The sequence below is a fragment of the Crocodylus siamensis genome, chromosome 5, assembly GCF_052110815.1.
Source record: "Crocodylus siamensis isolate JL-2025a chromosome 5, ASM5211081v1, whole genome shotgun sequence".
NCBI lineage: Eukaryota > Metazoa > Chordata > Crocodylia > Crocodylidae > Crocodylus > Crocodylus siamensis.
The window spans coordinates 118,080,424-118,098,694 of NC_143399.1; the positions used below are offsets into that span (position 1 = coordinate 118,080,424).

Below are 18,271 nucleotides of genomic sequence, written 5' to 3' on the forward strand. Positions count from 1 at the left end.
CCTCAATCACCTTATCTGCAGAAGGGGGATAAGAATATTTGCCTCTCATGAGACTGTTTTAAGGGTTTGTTTTGTAAAGTCTTCACATAAAACTGACTGAATGTAAAAGGGTTGTGTGTTATTCTGATTTCAGGGCAGCTCTTCCATGAGAAGATTTTAAAAAGAAGAATCAAGAGATCTGGTTGGCAGAGACTACTTTTAAAAAGGCATGCTACAGTGTAAATTTACAGTTAAACCCTTAAAAAGAAAAAAAGATGCTTTTGCACATTAGGCAGTAGATGAAAGCTATTTCGGGGTTAAATTTCTCATTTCCCTTAGGCTAGAACATGCAACATAGTAGGGAGAGAAATGCAGGCAAACAGTCTGTTGCAGGCAGGGTGGGGAACATGCCAGACAATGCTTATGTCACACACTGGCTCAGAGCATTATGGGAAGAGGTTTTTGCATTTGTTACCCCACCCTTAAATTGTGGTTCTTCAGGTAAAGCAAGGCCTGACTAATGCATACGAGAGATGACGAGACCATTTTCATAACAGGAAGTAAGTGGCTTTGCCTAGATCATATTTCAGTAATTGGCTTAGCACTGCACTTCAGCAAATAGGTTTAGCTTATAGTCCGTTTTTATCATTTCAGCAAGACAAGGGTTTTGTTTTAGGATGGAGGCTTTTAAGGCTGGTAAACGTAGCCTGCTAAAGCATCCAGGTGGCAGTGCCCATACTGCCTCCAAACATTTACTCTCTCTCACCAATAGGCCTGGGTTTTTGCCGTTGGAAACAGGGCTCGGATTATTCCCCTCACTTACCCATTACCCCATTTTTTTTTGTGAATGCTTAACAAGTATCTGGATAGGTTTCTTTAAGCCCATCTTGCTGTAATGTGGATCCAAGCAGTGTGGTACTGTCTTTATACTTGTTAAGAATTGACACGGGAGGAAAAAAAACAACACAAAAAAACAAACACACACCACACACAAAACCACGTGGGCAAAAGAATTCCGTCTACTAATATTTCTCTGCTAGCCCGGCCATTTACTGTGCATCCGCTGCATCATTCAGATGGATGCCACAACCATGACTCATTAAAATGTGCAAAAAAAGAGGAAACACAAGGAAGATTTTTGCAATCCTATTTTACCCATGACTTAAGACACACAGCAGCATTATCTTTACTGGCAGAGCTGCAGCTTAGCTCTACAGCTGAAGATTTCTGACCAAATTCACCCCCGCCACAAGTGCAACTCCACTAAAATAAATGCACAAGAGAGAAATCTAGCCCTCTGAGTCTGAATGCTCGCACTGTTGCTGAGGATGTATGGGAGGCTACGAGAACAATGTGCTGTGTTTCTGGCTGTCGGCCACACCAAGGAGGTCATTTTCTCTTCGGCAATTAGTGAAGTGGTGGCATCGCTAAAGGAAGTGAATAAACATATTCTACCCTGCTTAGGTGCCCGGTTCTCATCATGGATTTCCTCTGGCTGCCCTGTGGGGCCCCAGAGAGAGAGCTTGATTGCTACATGCAGTGTTTTTGTGCAGAACTATTTTGCTATATTGAAGGCACTTTGGCAGAATGTGTAGGGGGTGGGGGAGGAAATACACGTGCACCGCCCCCCTCCAGCCACCTTTTAGGTTTCCTTTGATACAACAAAATATTTTTTCCTTCCCTCCTCCAGGAAGAAAAAAAGAAATGCCAGTTGTTTTAAGAAGACTGCAGAAAATAGCAATTTATCTGGGAATTTTTGGTGGTAGTTCATGTGTTGTTATGTATCATCTTATGCAAAGTAAGTCCTGTTGCTGCTAGCAACCTTATTTCTGTCCTCCCAGTATATATCTTCCCTTTGCAGAGGGTGTGCAGGGGAATATTGGCATTTCAGATTTCAATAAGCAAGAAATAAAGGGGGAAGAAGGGAAGAGAAGTTGAGCTTAAAAGGTTTTATTTAAAATCAAGCCAGCCTATACAGCATCCTGCAGCTTGAGACTCAGCTTTATTTAAAGCACAAAATAATGGTACTTTCCAAAGCGCTGTCACAGTAGTCTCAAAAAAAGAAACCTCAGCATATGCATTGTACAGAAAGCAGGCTTTTGTGGTCAGTGGAAATTCTGGTATTTGGGAGGGTTTTTTGTCATTTTTTGGAGCAGATATAAAACTTTCATTCCTCACAAACATCTTAGGAGAGAAGCCCTTATGTGAAGGACACGTGGACACTTCAGAAGTCTGGTCTGTTTGTAATCATCTAGTTAGTGGTCCCTGAAGATGACTATGATCTTCTGCGTTGCTGACCATCATGAATATCTACTGCAGGCAGCCATTGGTATTCGAGAACGCATAGCATTCAGCAGGATGGGGCCCCTTGGACTCTACTATAACTCTGCCGAAAGACATCATCCATTTGCTACTTCTGACTGGCTGAAAATTAACATAATTAGTGCAAGCCATTGATTTTTTCCCCTTCCCTGTCCCCAGGTTCTCTCTAATCATACAGCACAAGGTTTTGTTTCCATTAAGCAGAGTTCTCCGGGCTACCTCTCCTCATGCAATCTGATTTGACAGATACTGCAAGGGAATGGCATTTTGCTTAACCTTACATCCGAGGACACTGCCAGAGAAGTGTGGCAGAGCCTGTTCATCAAGCCCGTGGATAAGGGGGTTGTGAAACTGCCCTGTTGTCTTTGCACATTTTAATAAATCAGATAGCTGGAAAGCAGCCCTCCATTTTAGACAACTCATGCCCTTGAGCTTTGAAATGCAGGTCTTAATGACAGATAGATAAGCTTCCGAGTTGTAAAATATAGAAGCTGGCTTTAACAAGGGTATTGGCAAACATATATATTTTAGCATTCCCATCTAGAAATCTCTTGAAGGATTTACTTTCACTGTCATGGCAGATACTTTAACTCCCCAAGCCATTTAGGTAGATAATCAAGGTACTTCACACAGCTGCTGCTCTAGTGAAATATCGATCATCACAGAAGGTTATTTCTGTTAGTTTGGATTACAAGGCAAGGCTTTTCATTATGAAAGGACAGCCTTCATTTAGAGTTAGGCTTGTCATTAGCATTTAACAGGAACAGAAGGTGCCACATTGCAAGGTAGTATTGGTTTTGCATCTTTAGTCTTGAAGATGAGCAGCCAGGAGCCTGCTTGTTTGGTTTCTATGATGTTCCAGTTCCTGCTTCTCTCTTCTGGAGGGCCAAGACAAGCCATGTTTGAACCTAGGACTTCTCCCTACCACCACCTTCCTTTCTAGTCTTTGCTATTGCCAGTGAATCACACTACAGGTTTCCCTCACTTTATGCTGTACATACATTCCTAGAAAACGGTGCACAACTTGAATTCACATACAAACAGGGATACGTTCCAACACCGACTGTACTGACCTCCAAGCTCTTTTCTACCACTTTTACAAGACAATTTTGGTACTTGCCAACAGACAGTACACACAAGCACAGGGCGCTATCATAATGGGGATGGCAGCTACAGAAGCATGCATCGTAGACAACAAACAAGGAGCACAGATCCACACGAGACTATATTTTGGTGTGCATCGCTCCCACAATGCACCATACAAAGCAGCTGACTGCGGGCTTCCACTGCACCAATCACATACGAGTGAGTTTACCTCACATATAACAAATTTTTGGTAGAAAAAGGGCCATTGCATAAGAGCAAGTTTGCACATACAAAACCCGCATAAAGCAAGGGAAACCTGTACTTCCTCTTATCATATGTGCAACTGGTTCTTTTTTGAGCCTTTTTGGATGAACCCCAGATCCTCTAGGGACACAGAGATAGCATGGTGGCAGGGAGCGAGACCTACAACCCATGCAGCCTCCCTTCCTCTCCCCCCATTCTTTCTGAAATATCTGCATGTATACAATACATTGTAAATTCCCTCATTTCAGCCTCTGTCTGAGGCAGACACTCATCCTAGCCAGCTGTTGTGTACCCGCTTTCCTTTCAGAGAGCCCTGCTCCATTGGCTTACTACAAATAGCAAGACAAATATTTCAAGCTAAATAAGGCTCATAAGCATCTTGGGCACAGCTGAGAATGGGAAGAGGTTTAGGGGACCAGCTAGTTTCCCACCCAGGGTCTGCTGCTGTAGGGGGGCCTTGTTGCAGCATGCTCGAAAGCAGCCTGGGTAGCTGCTTACCATGGGCCAATAAGCCATTTTCCAACAGAGATGGAGAGTGGCCATTCTTTGCTAGGGGCTACAGAGAGGAGAGGAAATATAGACCCACAGACAAGTCTAAGGTAGAGTCACAGAGCCCCATCCCGCTAGGTACTGTGCATTCTTAACTACCAATGGATGTTGCGAGGGAAGGAGGGATAAAGAACTGCTGGCCCTTTTAGGGCCAGAAAGGTTTGCTTGACACTTTTTTCTGGGAACTGCCTCCCTCCAGAGCACTGAGGGAGACTCCTTGGAAGATTTAAGACAAGACAGGGGAGGTAGGAGCGAAGTAGTCAGAATAGGATTTTCATTCACATGCAGCATTATCTGACATACCAACCGATTTCAGGGAGTGCAGGGAATTTCAGTAACGCAGGTTTCTGGGGGAAAAGTCTTCAGCAGATGCTCCTTGATAACCAGTTTCAGGCAAACCTTTCTGGCACTAGGACCAATAGTTTTTCCTCCCTGCTAACAGTGATCACTATTAGAAGACATTTCCCCATGGCCAGACTACAGTATGTCTTTCCACTGCCACAGTATTTCTCTACATTGCCACATTGTGACCCCTCACTTACCATGCTACAATAGCCAGTACTTTACCATCTTTCCTGGGGATTACTGAGAAAGTCTTATGGTACCCCTTCAATGAATCCTGCAAGCATGATCAACTTTCTTTCTGTGGGCTAAGGCTCAAGTTAGCCTCTGAGGTCAAAAGGCAGCTGCTGCTATACTAGGTGAGTGCCAGTGGACTTTTTCAGTTCATTTAAAAACAAAACAAAACATTGAACTGATTCAGAACAGTTTTAAGAGCTCATGCTGCCAATTGTCTTTGCGGGTAGCAAACAGAAATCAGAAGAGTGAGCAAACTCGGCAGTAGGTCTTTTCTTAAAGCACACATTTCACTTGTCATAAAATTCAGGGCCTGGGTCACCTAAATATAAGCAGCCCTCTCTTCCTGCAGGAACTTCTCCAGTGTTGGTATCCTGAACCTATTGAACAAACAACTGTTGGTGAAAGCTGTTCTGTTTTCTGGGGGGGAGAGAGAAAGAGGTTAGGGTTGGGGTAGGCAACTTCCAGCATGGGTGCCTGTGCATGGCACATGAAGACAAATTTTGCTGGACACACATGCCTAGGGGCAGATGGTGAAGGGGCTGGGGCTGTACTGCCACAACAAGGATTGGGTCTCCTGTGGCTCCCTCACTGTCCATTACTGACACACCCACATCTTATAAAAGTTGAGCTTGCAGGTGTTTTAGCACTGGCCAGAAACAAATTGCTGACCCTTGGGTTAGACGGTTTCTCCTCTTGTTCTGCATTCTAATCTCTTTACACCAGTCTGTCTCTCTTGCTTAGAAAGTTTTACCAGGACACAGTACTATCAGCAGGGTCTTGAGCGGCTTAACAGTGAACCTACAGCCCTGGAAGCGCTAGGCGTGCCCCCACTGAGAGTGCACGGCATCAGATTGATGGACAGGAATAACCGTGTTGACATGGCAAGAGCACAGGTAACAGCTGTGACCTTTCAGCATGGCTCTTTAGCAGTGGGGGTAGGGGTAAAGAGAGGGGAGGCCAAAGGTGAGATTATTTTAGAAGTGGGAGACTTAAGAACAGAAGCCCCATTTAGAGCCTAGAGGGTTTGTGCCCCTTATTTTCTTATGGAGCCTGGGGGTGGGATCTCCCAAGCCTCTGGCTGTGGTACATGGTACGAGACAGAATATCAAGAATGAATCCTTCACATTGCTAGCTTACATAACAATTTAGAATGACAAGAGACCTGGTGAGTCATTGAACTAAGTCCCTAGCCACCACAGGCAACTGGGTCAAATAATCCTTTTCATAAAAACTTAAAGTCCATCTTGAAAACAGTTGTCATCTTCATCTCCACTGCTTATTTGGGAGGCTGTTCCAGACCTCATTTCTCCAACGATTACTAACTTTTTTTTCAATTTCCAGCCTCAGTCTATACCGAGAGAGAGAGAGAGAGAGTGTTGGCACAGAGTGACTCGAACTCCTTCTTCTCTCTTCTGGGTATTTAATGTGCTCTGTAAAATGCAGAGAGGTAGGCACATATGTAAACAAGCCAAACTTTTTAGTTTCCTACGTGAGCTCTCCATTCCTCTGATCATCCCAGAGCTCTTCTCTGCACATCTCTATCCATCTTGACCAGAATTGTACATAGCATGTAGGAGATAATGTTACTTGTGCCCTGTACGGTAGCTTCAAAGCCTCCCCACCTCTACAGGAAATCCCTCACTGATGCAACTGTAAACATGCGTTAGTAAACAACGTCACACAGATTTTTCAGTCAATCCAGATGACCAGAGGCCTTCCTCCGCTCTTTCCAACTGATTGAGGGACTTTCTTACAGCAGAAGCTCTGATTAGTCTTCAAGTACAAACCTCAGGCTTTGTTCTTCTAAAATTTTAGCCCATTTCTATTAGCCCAGTACTCAAGGCCAGCTAGTTTGCCTTGTTTGTGAAGGGGCATGGGCAATGATGGGAAAACCAAAACATCATTGTCATCAGCAAGTTTCATGAGCACCCTTTGCCTTTCCATGTCAAGGTCATTAATGGCCAACATAAAATAAACTCAGTCCCAAGACAGGTCCTTGAGAAACTCAGCTTGCCATCTCTGTTTAGCCCAACAGGTCTTTCAGTTCAGCACATTTTCATTCCCCCATTAGCCAGCTCCTCACCCACTTTATAATCTTTGGGCTAATACCAACTTCTCCAGTTTAACTAAATTTTTCATTTGCTACAGTCCAACTAGGTAAAATCGTCATTTCCTTTGTTTGAAGAGGTTCAGTCATCATAGGTCATAGGGTCGAAAGGGGCCCCGAGCAGATCATCAAGTCCGACCCCCTGCCATGGCAGGAAGCCTTACTGGGGTCAAACAACCTCGGCAAGGTGTTCATCCAGCCTCCTCCCTATCAAAGAAACTGATACTGGGATAGGGTAGCAGGATCTGTCTTTGGTAAGCTTCTCACTTTTTAATCCCGTTTTCCTTGTACCTCCAAAGTCTTTAAATTATTGGTTTCTTCACAGCTTATTCTAAAACCTGACATCCTGTTGAAGGAAGACTAATAGGTCAGTGGCTGCCCAGAATGCTTCTTTCATCTTTTTTCAAATGCAGGCAGTAGGTTTGCTTTTCTCCTGATGTACAACTCCTTATTTAACTTAATAAAAATACTTCTGACTGATGAAAGAACTGGCACATGGAGGGGAGGGCGGGGGGAAAAAAAATCATCACAAATCCATTCTGGGATGAAGAAGCTTATCTAGTGCCCCGACTTGAGCCCAGCAAACCTTTCAGAGTTTTGCCTCCCTCTTGGATATGGCAATGCCTATATCTATGTGTATGTTCTTATTAGCCATCCTGCCTGTGCACTGTTGTTCATTTTCCATTCTTCTTGGGAAAAAAAAGACCCACCAAAAAACTGAGTGGTGAAGGAAAAGAAACAATGTACCTACTCATAGTTATTTATTATATAGACAGGCAGTTTAAAAGGAATTTTCCTTTCCTTCATAAGACTCTCTCCTCCTGCTGGGTTTTTTTAACTTAAAGCATTGCCTCCCATGGGATTTTAGGCCATTAGGTTAACTACACTATTACAGAGCCGCTGGGTAAAAATTTTCAGAAGTACCTCTGGGATTGCAGCATCGAAGGTCAATAGATTTTCCTTGGGACATGGGCATCTACATTGCACAAGTAGGATACACACCCCTACAGTGACTTCGTTTGAAGTCACAGCAAGCCACACTTGGCATGTTGTGTCTACACCAAAGCTTTGTATCATGGGTTAACTTCAGTGACCAAAGAGAAAATCTAAATGTAGGCAAGAAAGGTCTAATCTTCCCTGGCTTTGCTGGAGGTTTCCACTGCGAACCCAAGAGCCATCTCAGTAACTCTGTAAAGGAGTACAGGGTGTTTTGAATTAATATTTTTCTTCCAAGTGTAGGGCATTGTCATTACAGGGTTTTCAAAAGAACTCTAAAACCATCTGAATAAAATGTCACTCTTCCTCTCCTTGAAGTTAGATTTTGCACATGTCAAACTTCCTGGTTCTCCAAGTGTTCTTAGTGAAATGGAGGCTGGCCTTTGACAGGCGTGCCATAAAACTAAGCCCTGCACCTCTTTGAGGACAACTCAGATCCACTTCTCCTGCCCAGTCTGCACCTTACCCTCCGTCCTGCAGTCCCTGCCTAACCAGCCACTGTGCTGCCTGTCATCTTACCAATCTGCTGCATGCCATACGCAGGAACTGCCTGCGCCACTTGAGGCAAGTTAACCACCCCTGCCTTAGAGCCGTTTAGGCAAGCCTTCGATTTCTAATAAAAACATGAAGAAAACATCAAGCCTGCTCCACTACAGATTTCCGTTTGTAAGCCACCTTAAGAGTACTACTCAGGTTTAAGCGAGTCAAGAGGAAGTCAGACCTTTTTATCTTCCTTCTCCTAAGCTGTAAACCAACAACTTTCTTCTCCATCTCATTACTCAGAGCCCTCTATCACAGTGAATGAATGATCTTTTCAGAGCCATTATAGACCACAATGCAAGATCCTTATATCTTTCACAGGCTGATGTACCATCTCCGCTGCACTCCCAAACCCTGCCAGTTGGACCCACTTTGGAAGGCTTTACACTTTTATTTCTGATGCCACTACAAATTAGCCTCTTATTTTCTTCAAATAGTAGACTGCGAGTGCTAGCAGGGAGGGCAGCATGCAACTGTAGCTTGGTTTATTTATCATGTTCAGGGTAGCATTCAGGAGTTGCCAGAGAGATTTGGATGCACTATTCCATTCATTTTAATGGAGTCCTGTTTTGAATCTCTTAACTCACACTCTTGTAATTGTCATAAACAATTATATAGACACTTGTCATCAGGCAATCTTCAAGTATTTACAAAGAAGAATCATGTAAAAACCAAAACACACACAGTGCAAGACTTCCATTAAAAGAGAGCTGCAGGTCTTGAGAGAATGTTTCTTTACCATTGGTTTGTACACAGAAGTAAATCATCTCTGCCTCACATCCACCCATCCTTTAAAGTTTAGTGAAGCAGAGAAGTGCCAGAATATCCAAGTTTAAATTACAAGAGTAAGATTTTGTTTTAGCATCTTCTTGACTATGAAAGAAACAAAAGACACTCTTTTCAGCCATGTGAATCAGTGAAAGGCTTTCAGCAATTTTTTTTTTTAAACCACCTGCAGGTAAAGATACCAGTATCTGGAACCAAATCAGCTGGGTATCTCTTCATCAGTTCAGACAGAGAGACTAACAGGTATGTATGGAGGGGGTGGGAGAGACATATGTTGCAGTTTTGTGATGGGACAAGCAAGGGAAAGAGGACAGGACATTTGATTCAGTTATTAGGTATTATGAAAATAAAGAGGAAATGCATTTGAAGAGCTTCTGAAATGCTACATTTGTAGGCTGTTAGTGACAAATTATGTTCATCTCTAACTAGTCTATTTTAGATGTCCTATCCATTGCCTACAAATCAGAAGACATCGGGTCAAAGTTGCACGTCCAGTACTCCCTTCCTTTAAAATGTAAGCATAAGTGATGCCGGGGGGGGGGGCGCATGCTTCCCCTGACAGGGATGCCACCACTGGCACATGCAGGAGCTTGCCAGCTCCAGCCCTGTTACCGGTGCCTGTGGGTGCCCCCACAGACTTGGGAGGCAGCAGTCACCCATGACTGTAGCCCACTATTTAGTGTATAAAGTGGCCCACTGAATCAGACTTAACCTCTTCCCTCCACCCAATAGGAAAATGTAGAGATTAAAAAATCTGGTTGTCCTTAAGTATTACAAATATAAAATCTGCACTGTTCTCAGATTTTAGGAAGTCCACGGAGGTTAATTGAAGATCACATCATTTTCATCAGTTCCCCCAAAAGATGAATCAGGCTAAGACAAAAGTGTCACCTCTCTACCACAATATATAAATCCATATTATGGATCTAGTGACTTGAAGTGTTTCCAGCAAATTGCCCCCTCAAGGCCAAGCTGATTTCCAAGAATGAACCAATAATTAAGAAAAAAAGATGCAAGTCTCATCTCCATGGAGAATTAAGAAAGGTTTCAGAAGATTAGAAGTTCTCTTATATGTATTTGTTCTTACAAAGTTGTCAGGGAACATTTTGTGCTCAGTTTACTCAGTGCTTTGCTGTTTAGAAATCCAGTAGTGATGCATTTCTTTTTATACTGTATGGCTGATTGCAGCTAATTTTTAATCTCATGAACAGACAAGGAGGATTTACCATATTGCTCTTAAGAATTTTTGTGGGAAGCAGAATATGAAGTGCATCAGTTAAGGCACCAGGCAGCACTTGGACAATTCAGGTTCCTGTTGATCTGCTCTGCCATGGAGAGTGTCCCACCTTGGGAGGAGCTGATCTTCAGTAACCTACCTGAGTCATAGAAGTGCTAACCCCCTTGATTACAGTTTGTCTACATCCCTCTGAGAAGCTGAGTCTTACTCTCTCCATTCCTCAGTTCCTCATTTGTTCAATGGGAATAACAGCACTTCCTTACTCCTTAGGGATGTTGAAAAGATAAAGACTGAGACACTTAAATGCCAAATAGAAGTTCCAAAAACAGATGTGTTTTAAGTGTTCTCATCAGAGTGCCTGGGAAGCATACTTTAAATTAATTTTTCAGGAACATATTTGCCATTAGAAAGGGGGCAAAAAACTTGGTCCTGCATAGTTACTGCTGGTTAGTACTGATGGACTCTTCAAACACCTAGTTCTCAATTACTCAAGAGAGAATATCAACTGTACCCATGCAACCCCGCTATGTAGTTGGCTTGTCTACACGCGATATTAAAAAACCCAAAACCTTCAAGTAGTTCACAATCTCCTTAGATGCAAGATATTTCAGACTGCTTAGACTCAAGGCACCCCTCAGAAAATGCCAGCTCTTAGTTTTCACTCTTTTTTACTACAACCTTTGGTTGCAAAGATCTCAGAAAGACCACAACTCAGAAGATTTTTAATACTGTGGATTCCTGTTTGACATCTCTGGGTTTATGTTGAGAATCATGTTTGCAAACCTAATGGCTAACATTGCATGGCACCATGTAGTACCCTCAGGAGGATCTGAAGGTACTCTGGCGTGCCACATCACCCTGGTTGAGAAATCACTGCTTTAGCAAGTCTAGACCGCGGGTGGCCAGCCCACAGCTCTAGAGCCCCGCACAGCTCTTAAGAAGTTAATACTGAATCTTTGCACAAAGCACACAGGGACTTTGGAAGCTGGTCACCATATGTTTGTTTGCAAACCTTTGCGCACGATTCACAAGATAAACCCAGAGATTTCAAACAGGAATCCACAGTATTAAAAATAAAAGTGTTCCAACTTGTGCAAAGATTCGAGGAGATGCATATTAACTTCCAAATTGCCGCAGGTTGGCCACCCTGGTCTAGAATGTAGGAGAAACAGACAGCACAGAGGTGCACATTTTCAACCAAAGTAACACAGGTGTGTTCAAAGTCTATTTCAAGAGTGATGGTTCAGAGACAAGTGCTTATGAGAAGGGAAAAAAAAACAAAACAAAATCGCATCGTGGGACCATCCTTCCAAACCTGTAAACTAATGCTGACTGTGTTCACAAAAGTTAGCTTGGACCAGAGCTTTGAAGAGTGGAAGGGTGTCCCTTTGTGTACCACATCAGTAGGTCTCTCTAAATTAAAATCAGCTTGTTCTTAATAAATTGCTTCTTCCTTCTACCCTCATGTCAACTTCACAATCAGGAAGAAAGGGATGCCAAAAGGCTTCCAACCTATAGTAATCCTTTAGTAATGTGATCTGGCACCACAGGCAGAAACAACCTAGGCAAGGGCTGACTTGCCATACTGAGAAACAGAAGCATCTAATTTAGAAGCATTTAAAAACTTGGATGATAGGTGCAAGTTTCTACAACTAGGACTTGAATGTTTTTTTCTTTTAAAAAAACCCCAATGTGTTAGATGATTTAGTTCTTCCTGCCTAGTATTTATAATTTATAAATTGATTTTAATATTGAGGCAAAGTCTGTCAACTAAAATACTTTTTTGTTTTGCATCAGCTGGCGTCTCCAGGATGTCACATTGAAACTCAGAGATGGCCGTAGCATTCCAGTATACCGTTCACCTATAGAGAAAGCCGATGGGCAAGAAGAATAAACAGAGGCATTGGCTTTGCAAGTTGACTTGTGTGGTATGATGTAACCAGTCAATAGATCCTTCATGTTTAAAACAGCCACAAATGGATACTTTGCAGCCAGTTCTCTCTAGCGCTGGATTCTACATTGGCATCCTCTTAGCTTCATTGATTTGTGCGCACAGGAGCAACACAAAATAAAAGATTTTACAATAATATTGTTGTGAAGTAGTTATGCTGCATCTTGTACGTGCTGCTATCCCGAATGCTTCTTACCAAAAAAAAGTTGCCAGTAGATTTTGTCCTCTGATGAACCTCAAGCTGGACAGCTGTGTTGCTTTCTCCAGGGCCAGGCAGTTAGTCAAATCATACAATTCAGATTGCCTGACATAAGTTTGCTTGTTACAGTGAGGAATTACCTAAAGCAGGACCAAAGCAAGCCACTGAAGCAGAGGCAAGAGAAAAGTAGCAGAGTGTCTGCATCAGTGATGGAAGTTACTCATCATAATACTATATTTTAATAAAGGCAGGCATTGTTCTTTGGGTAGATGTGATATCTTTTATTAGACCAACCAAGTAGTTGGGGGGGAAAAAAAGAGTCCTTAGCAAGCTTTTGGGCACGGTCACCCTTCATCGGGCATTTTAATAAAAGCACTTGACAGCCTCCATTATGATTAACTGGAATAGCTTAGTTATCAACACTTTATATTAAGGTACAGCATCCACTGTTAAAAGAGACTTGAGCAAATGGCTCCACAGCTGTATGTTAAAAGATGCAGATTTTGCTGGTATTTAACAAAAGATGAAATGACAGTTTAACTGACATGCAAATTAAAAGCAGCATAAGAAAGATGAGGCTAATGATCGGACATGGAAAACATTAGGCTCAGGGGTGATCTGATGGCCACCTATAAATTTATCAAGGGTGACCACCAGGATCTGGGGGAACGTCTGTTCACCAGAGCGCCCCAAGGGATGACGAGGTCAAACGGTCACAAACTCCTGCAAGACCGTTTCAGGCTGGACATAAGGAAGAATTTCTTTACTGTCCGAGCCTCCAAGGTCTGGAACAGTCTGCCAGCGGAGGTGGTTCAAGCTCCTACATTGAACACCTTCAAGAGTAAATTGGATGCTTATCTTGCTGGGATCCTATGACCCCAGCTGACTTCCTGCCCTTTGGGCGGGGGGCTGGACTCGATAATCTCCCGAGGTCCCTTCCAGCCATAATGTCTATGAAATCTATGAAATCTCTTGAGAATTGCAACAGTTCCCTGCTCTTACAGTACTTTACTAGAAAGCAAAGGAATACAGGTAGCTAGTCCATTTAGGTACCCTGAAGCAACACAGGAGCAACAGGATATCCCAAAGTTAATAACATCATAGGTCAGCAAAGCTGCAACTACATGCATCAAATCTTGTTTAAGCTGATTATTGAAAATGGACTGCCAAGCTACAACTGACTTTTCCACTAAAGTTTTTCCCCTCCATTTTAACCTATGAATGCAAAACCTAGTAGTTCATGGGGCAAGTCGTAGTAGTTCAGCCAATTAACAAGGGTGGACAATGAAACCCTGCTTATGGACACAAATCACTTATGTAATTTAATGCAAGCTATAGAAACTTGCAATATTTTTGAACATTTTAAACTCCTAGGTCTGGGACAGAAGTTTCATAAACTGGTTTGATCCAAATCAGTTCAGTCTGATGATGTATCCAACCAGGTTTATCTTAAACCAGTTTTGGCCATTTTAAATGTGGTTTAAGTGCACTGAACTTCTGTTGTGTTACAGATTTGAATCGGTTTCTGATCACTTAAAACTGGTTTATGTGCAACTTCTGTCCCTAGCCCTAGAGCTTGTTCAGTAGACAAGGTGGATCACATACACATTTCAGAGATGCAAGAGGCAGCAGTGACAGCTCCTGCTAGTTGAGCTCTCGGAGGCTGTTACACAACTGTTGTTTACTACATGAATTTGCTTGTTGCAATCTGAAGGCTACACCTCAGTTGGGAAACCAAGGTTGAACCAAGCACCTCTGTCAGTTGAATTTTTCACAGCTACAGAGACTAAAGGGCACAGGAGCCTTTCAAGGAGAGAGGAGATAGAATGGAGCTGGCTCTCCAGCTAAACCCTATACAGTTCCTCCCAATTTATGTATAACAACATCACACACAACCCTAGACTTGCTCACAGTTCTCTACCATTCCATGCCCATGTAAACCAGGATTACCAAAGTATTAGGGGATTAAGTGCCCAAAGTCAGCAAGAGTTGAACAGCAAGTTTTTTTAGGCCCTTTGGATAATCCCAGCCTAGATACATGGGAATATTGCAGCTTCACTGAAGGGGACAATACAGCCTTTAACAGGCTACACAGTATTCCGGCTGTAGCTTTGCTAGGCCTCTTATTTTTGCTTTTGACATTAACAGGTTAACACTCCTGTGCACAGGAGTTCAACCCTCAGCCAGGACAGGACAAAAATGCACCTTTCCAAATTTGGATGACAAAACAGAACTTTTCTTTTTTAGTTAAATCAAGGTTCGGTTTGGGTTTTGAGAGGAGAGTTCCTAAGAAAAAGGAAGCAGAGATAAGACATCTCTTAATGGTTGCAGTTCATTTTGTCTGAAAAACCTTATTAATATACATAATACAAAAAGGTATTTTGTGCAAGATATTTCATGCTTCCTCCAAGTTATTTTCTTTAAACCTGAGCACTGAGAAAGCTCTCAGGAATACTGGCGAGTATTAGAAAGTAACTACTGCATTGCTAGAACAGCAAGCCAACAACAAGACTTCATAACTTTTACATTTAAAAGGTCTATTTGGGGTTTCCCCTGATTGTAAATCCATCAGTCTATAGCCACTTCCATACCTGCTGGTCTTGGAGATGGCTGAGAAGCAACCTTCTTTCCCTTGAACACTTGTAGTTAGAGTAGTGTGTGAGGTGAAGAGGCATGGGAAAAGGGCCTGGCTTTTTAAACAGTCAGTTACTCCCTACTTATGGTGTCAATTAAGGCACAGCCCACCCCACAGCTGCTGATTTCAAAAAGGCCCCAGGTGCAGCAAGAGGCAGCCAAGTAGCCTGGCGCACGCTGGGAAATAACATCTAGTGTCCAGCTATGTACTGCACAGAGAAAAACTTACATCTTAAGGTTTTGCATTTGCCAGATTTTTAATTTCACTAATTGTTCCTGTGGTGGGACAGCTGACAATTAGCAGCTATAAGCCAATGCTAAATGTTAATTTGTTTCTGAATGACCGCTTTAAGAGCCAACAGTGCTAAAGAGAAGAAAGCCTCCTGCGTGACCCTCAGTCTTTCCTTATGAAGCAGGACAGAATGAAGCCAAGTGTCTTCATTTAGTTGTTTAGGCATTTTAACTCTCTTGTGTTGGTTGTCACTAATTGAGCCTAATCCAGCCTAGCCCCCTGACTAATTCTGATTTATAGTATGAATCTTTTTTTAACAAATGCCTTCTAGAAAAGTCAGTTAAACATTGATCTTGTAAAGTCCATTCTTTTGGCCCATCACATACATTTTAAACTTCTTCCCCATTTAAATTAGTTTGAAGATGTCTATATTAACTTTCTAGTTACCAGTTTTACTAAAAGTTGTTCATGAGTAACCTTACAGTTTTGGGGATTTTTTTTTTTAGAAGGGGGAAGAGGGGTTGAGTTTTCATTTCTGTGCATGCATGATGTAATGTGCTTAAATTGCAACAAGGGCAATTTAGGTTGGATTTTAGGAAGAACTTTTTAAGAATTAGGTTGGATGAACACTAACACGTTGACCATAGAAACTCCACTTTTCTTTTTTTAAAGTGAAGGTTAGAACAACATTTGTTTGGGATGGCCTGACAGGTGGTTTAAATCTAGGCTTGCTATGTGTTAGACCCCAACTCCATGCAGCACCCAACAACTAGGGTGATCCAGTTACTCAGGGAGCAAGCACTCACACACATCGCTCGCACACATTGCTCACAACAACTTTATTCAGAATGGAGACAGCTTTGGGCTAGGTCCCCAAAAAACAACAAACCAGGGACCTGCAATGAACATTAGTTCTTTCCACATTTATACACCTTGGTTCATAATCATTAACATTTACTCCATCTTGGTCCCTCCTTTGTTCCACCCATATTCCCTCCTATTTGAAGCTCTGCCTGTTTACTGTTTCACTAGCATGGAATTGCCTATGCATTTCATTCATTTACATGCCTTTTTGCTATGAGTGCACGTCTAAGACCTTGACTTTATTTCTTTGGTCACTGGGCAGACTTTGACCAAAACCTGGAAGCTTCTGGAGACATCTTCACCAATCACTATTCACCTTTTTGCATATGTTTATCTTGGGTTCTGTTACCAGTTACATGTTGTTTTTCACATTCCAGTCTGTTTTTCAGTCCCATATTATGCCATCTTCCACATTCCTAAGACTTCACCTCATTCAGAGCATGCAGACTCGCACAGACTTGTTTGAAAATGGTTGACACATTTAAGATGGTTACTTAGCATAAGCATTCATAAACAAAATCTTATATATAAGAACTATATATCTTACAATACTACATTGTTAGAAAAATGCTTGCCTAGCATCTTGCAATGTTACTTTCAATATATCATTCTGCCTTGTGGTTAAACAGCTTGCTAGGCCACAGGTTAAAGCTGTTTATTCAGCTGCAAATCCAGTGTTCCCCAAGATCCAGATACAGTCACCCTTACACTATGGAGTGAGCCTAGATCGCCTTCTAAGGTCCTTTCCAGTTTTACTTTTTTATATGACATCAATCACTTCTGTAATAGAAAATGCATAACCCTGAAGTAAGTAGTAACAAGAGAGTCTGAGGGCAAGAACTTTATTTACTGGCAAGTATATTAACAAAGGGACAATAAATTTAAAAGAAATGGATTGAGCAAATGAAATATTTCTGCTAAATTTTGTTCGAATAGAGACTGCCTGAACAGTGCTGTTAGGGAGCATTTGTAGACATGCCTCTCAAGGAGGAATGGTGCTTAAGTAGTAAATATTCGAGCAGGAGCAGAGAGATCATTATTCAGTTCTCAACTCTGACCCATGCCTTGAATCATTGTCTGTCTCCCTAGTTCAGGTCCCTGCTTTGCAAATAAGGATGCATTCATGCCCCACCCTTTGTGGCTTGTCTGTCCTTTTAGCTTGCCGTTTCCTCAAGGTCACTTACTACATGCTTGGACAAGGAAGCTTCAAGCAGAGTTTGGCCTCCATGGCAGTACTGTAATACCATTAGTACCTTAAGTCTCTTATTCCGCAAGGCCCCCTGAAACTGCAGCTGCCAGTCTGGGTCCACCTTGACATTGCTTTGTTCTCTAAGTAGTCATTTCCTGGATGTACAAATGAATCACCCCAGCTGTTTTGCATAGATGAGAATGAAAACACAATGCATCTCAAAATCAGGCCTTTCTTAGTCTTTATAGATGCCCTCCTATACATTTGGGTTACAAAATAGTTTTAGCTATTTAACAGATTTCTCTGTGAATAGGCAATGGCACCACCTACTTAGCTCCTTTTAAAAAACTGTAAAAGCATCTGTGTTAAAAAAAAGTCTATGGCTCCTTGGTTGATCAGGTATGCCAGTTGCTCACCTTGTCCTGGCCCAAAGTAGACAAACTGCTGTGACTACATTGTAATGAATCAGGTGGTTGTGCCCACACTGTAGTAAAACCTCACAAAGCAGAATTTGCTGTGCCCTATTCATCCTACTCGTTGGAAAGACTTGAGTAAAATAACCCAGGGGAAAGGCACACCACAGAAGAGCTTTTGTAGCAGCTTCTATTGGGAATAGCAAAAAAGAAAAGGATGAGCCAGCCACATCTGCCATACCTGTGACAGCTTAAGCACCACCAAAATTGATTACAAGTCTGATTTACCAGATTTATACATTTAAAAGAAACCCCCCTACCCTAAGAAAAAGAACACTTTTTTT

General features: G+C 42.2%; 1 protein-coding gene across 2 annotated transcripts in view; it reads left to right on the forward strand.

The window, feature by feature from the left end:
- Positions 1-12,532, forward strand: part of COA1 (cytochrome c oxidase assembly factor 1) — a 60,412-nt gene extending 47,880 nt beyond the window's left edge. Inside the window, exons 2-6 of one of the 2 annotated variants that reach the window (XM_090050039.1) lie at positions 134-206; positions 1,670-1,777; positions 5,521-5,672; positions 9,381-9,451; positions 12,243-12,532. In XM_090050039.1, the coding sequence (XP_089906165.1) occupies positions 1,684-1,777; positions 5,521-5,672; positions 9,381-9,451; positions 12,243-12,339 (414 nt within the window). In that variant the 5' untranslated portion in view covers positions 134-206; positions 1,670-1,683 and the 3' untranslated portion in view covers positions 12,340-12,532. The remainder of the gene's footprint in view (positions 1-133; positions 207-1,669; positions 1,778-5,520; positions 5,673-9,380; positions 9,452-12,242) is intronic. The other variant, XM_090050040.1, reaches the window with a different exon arrangement.
- Positions 12,533-18,271: the final 5,739 nt, after the last annotated feature.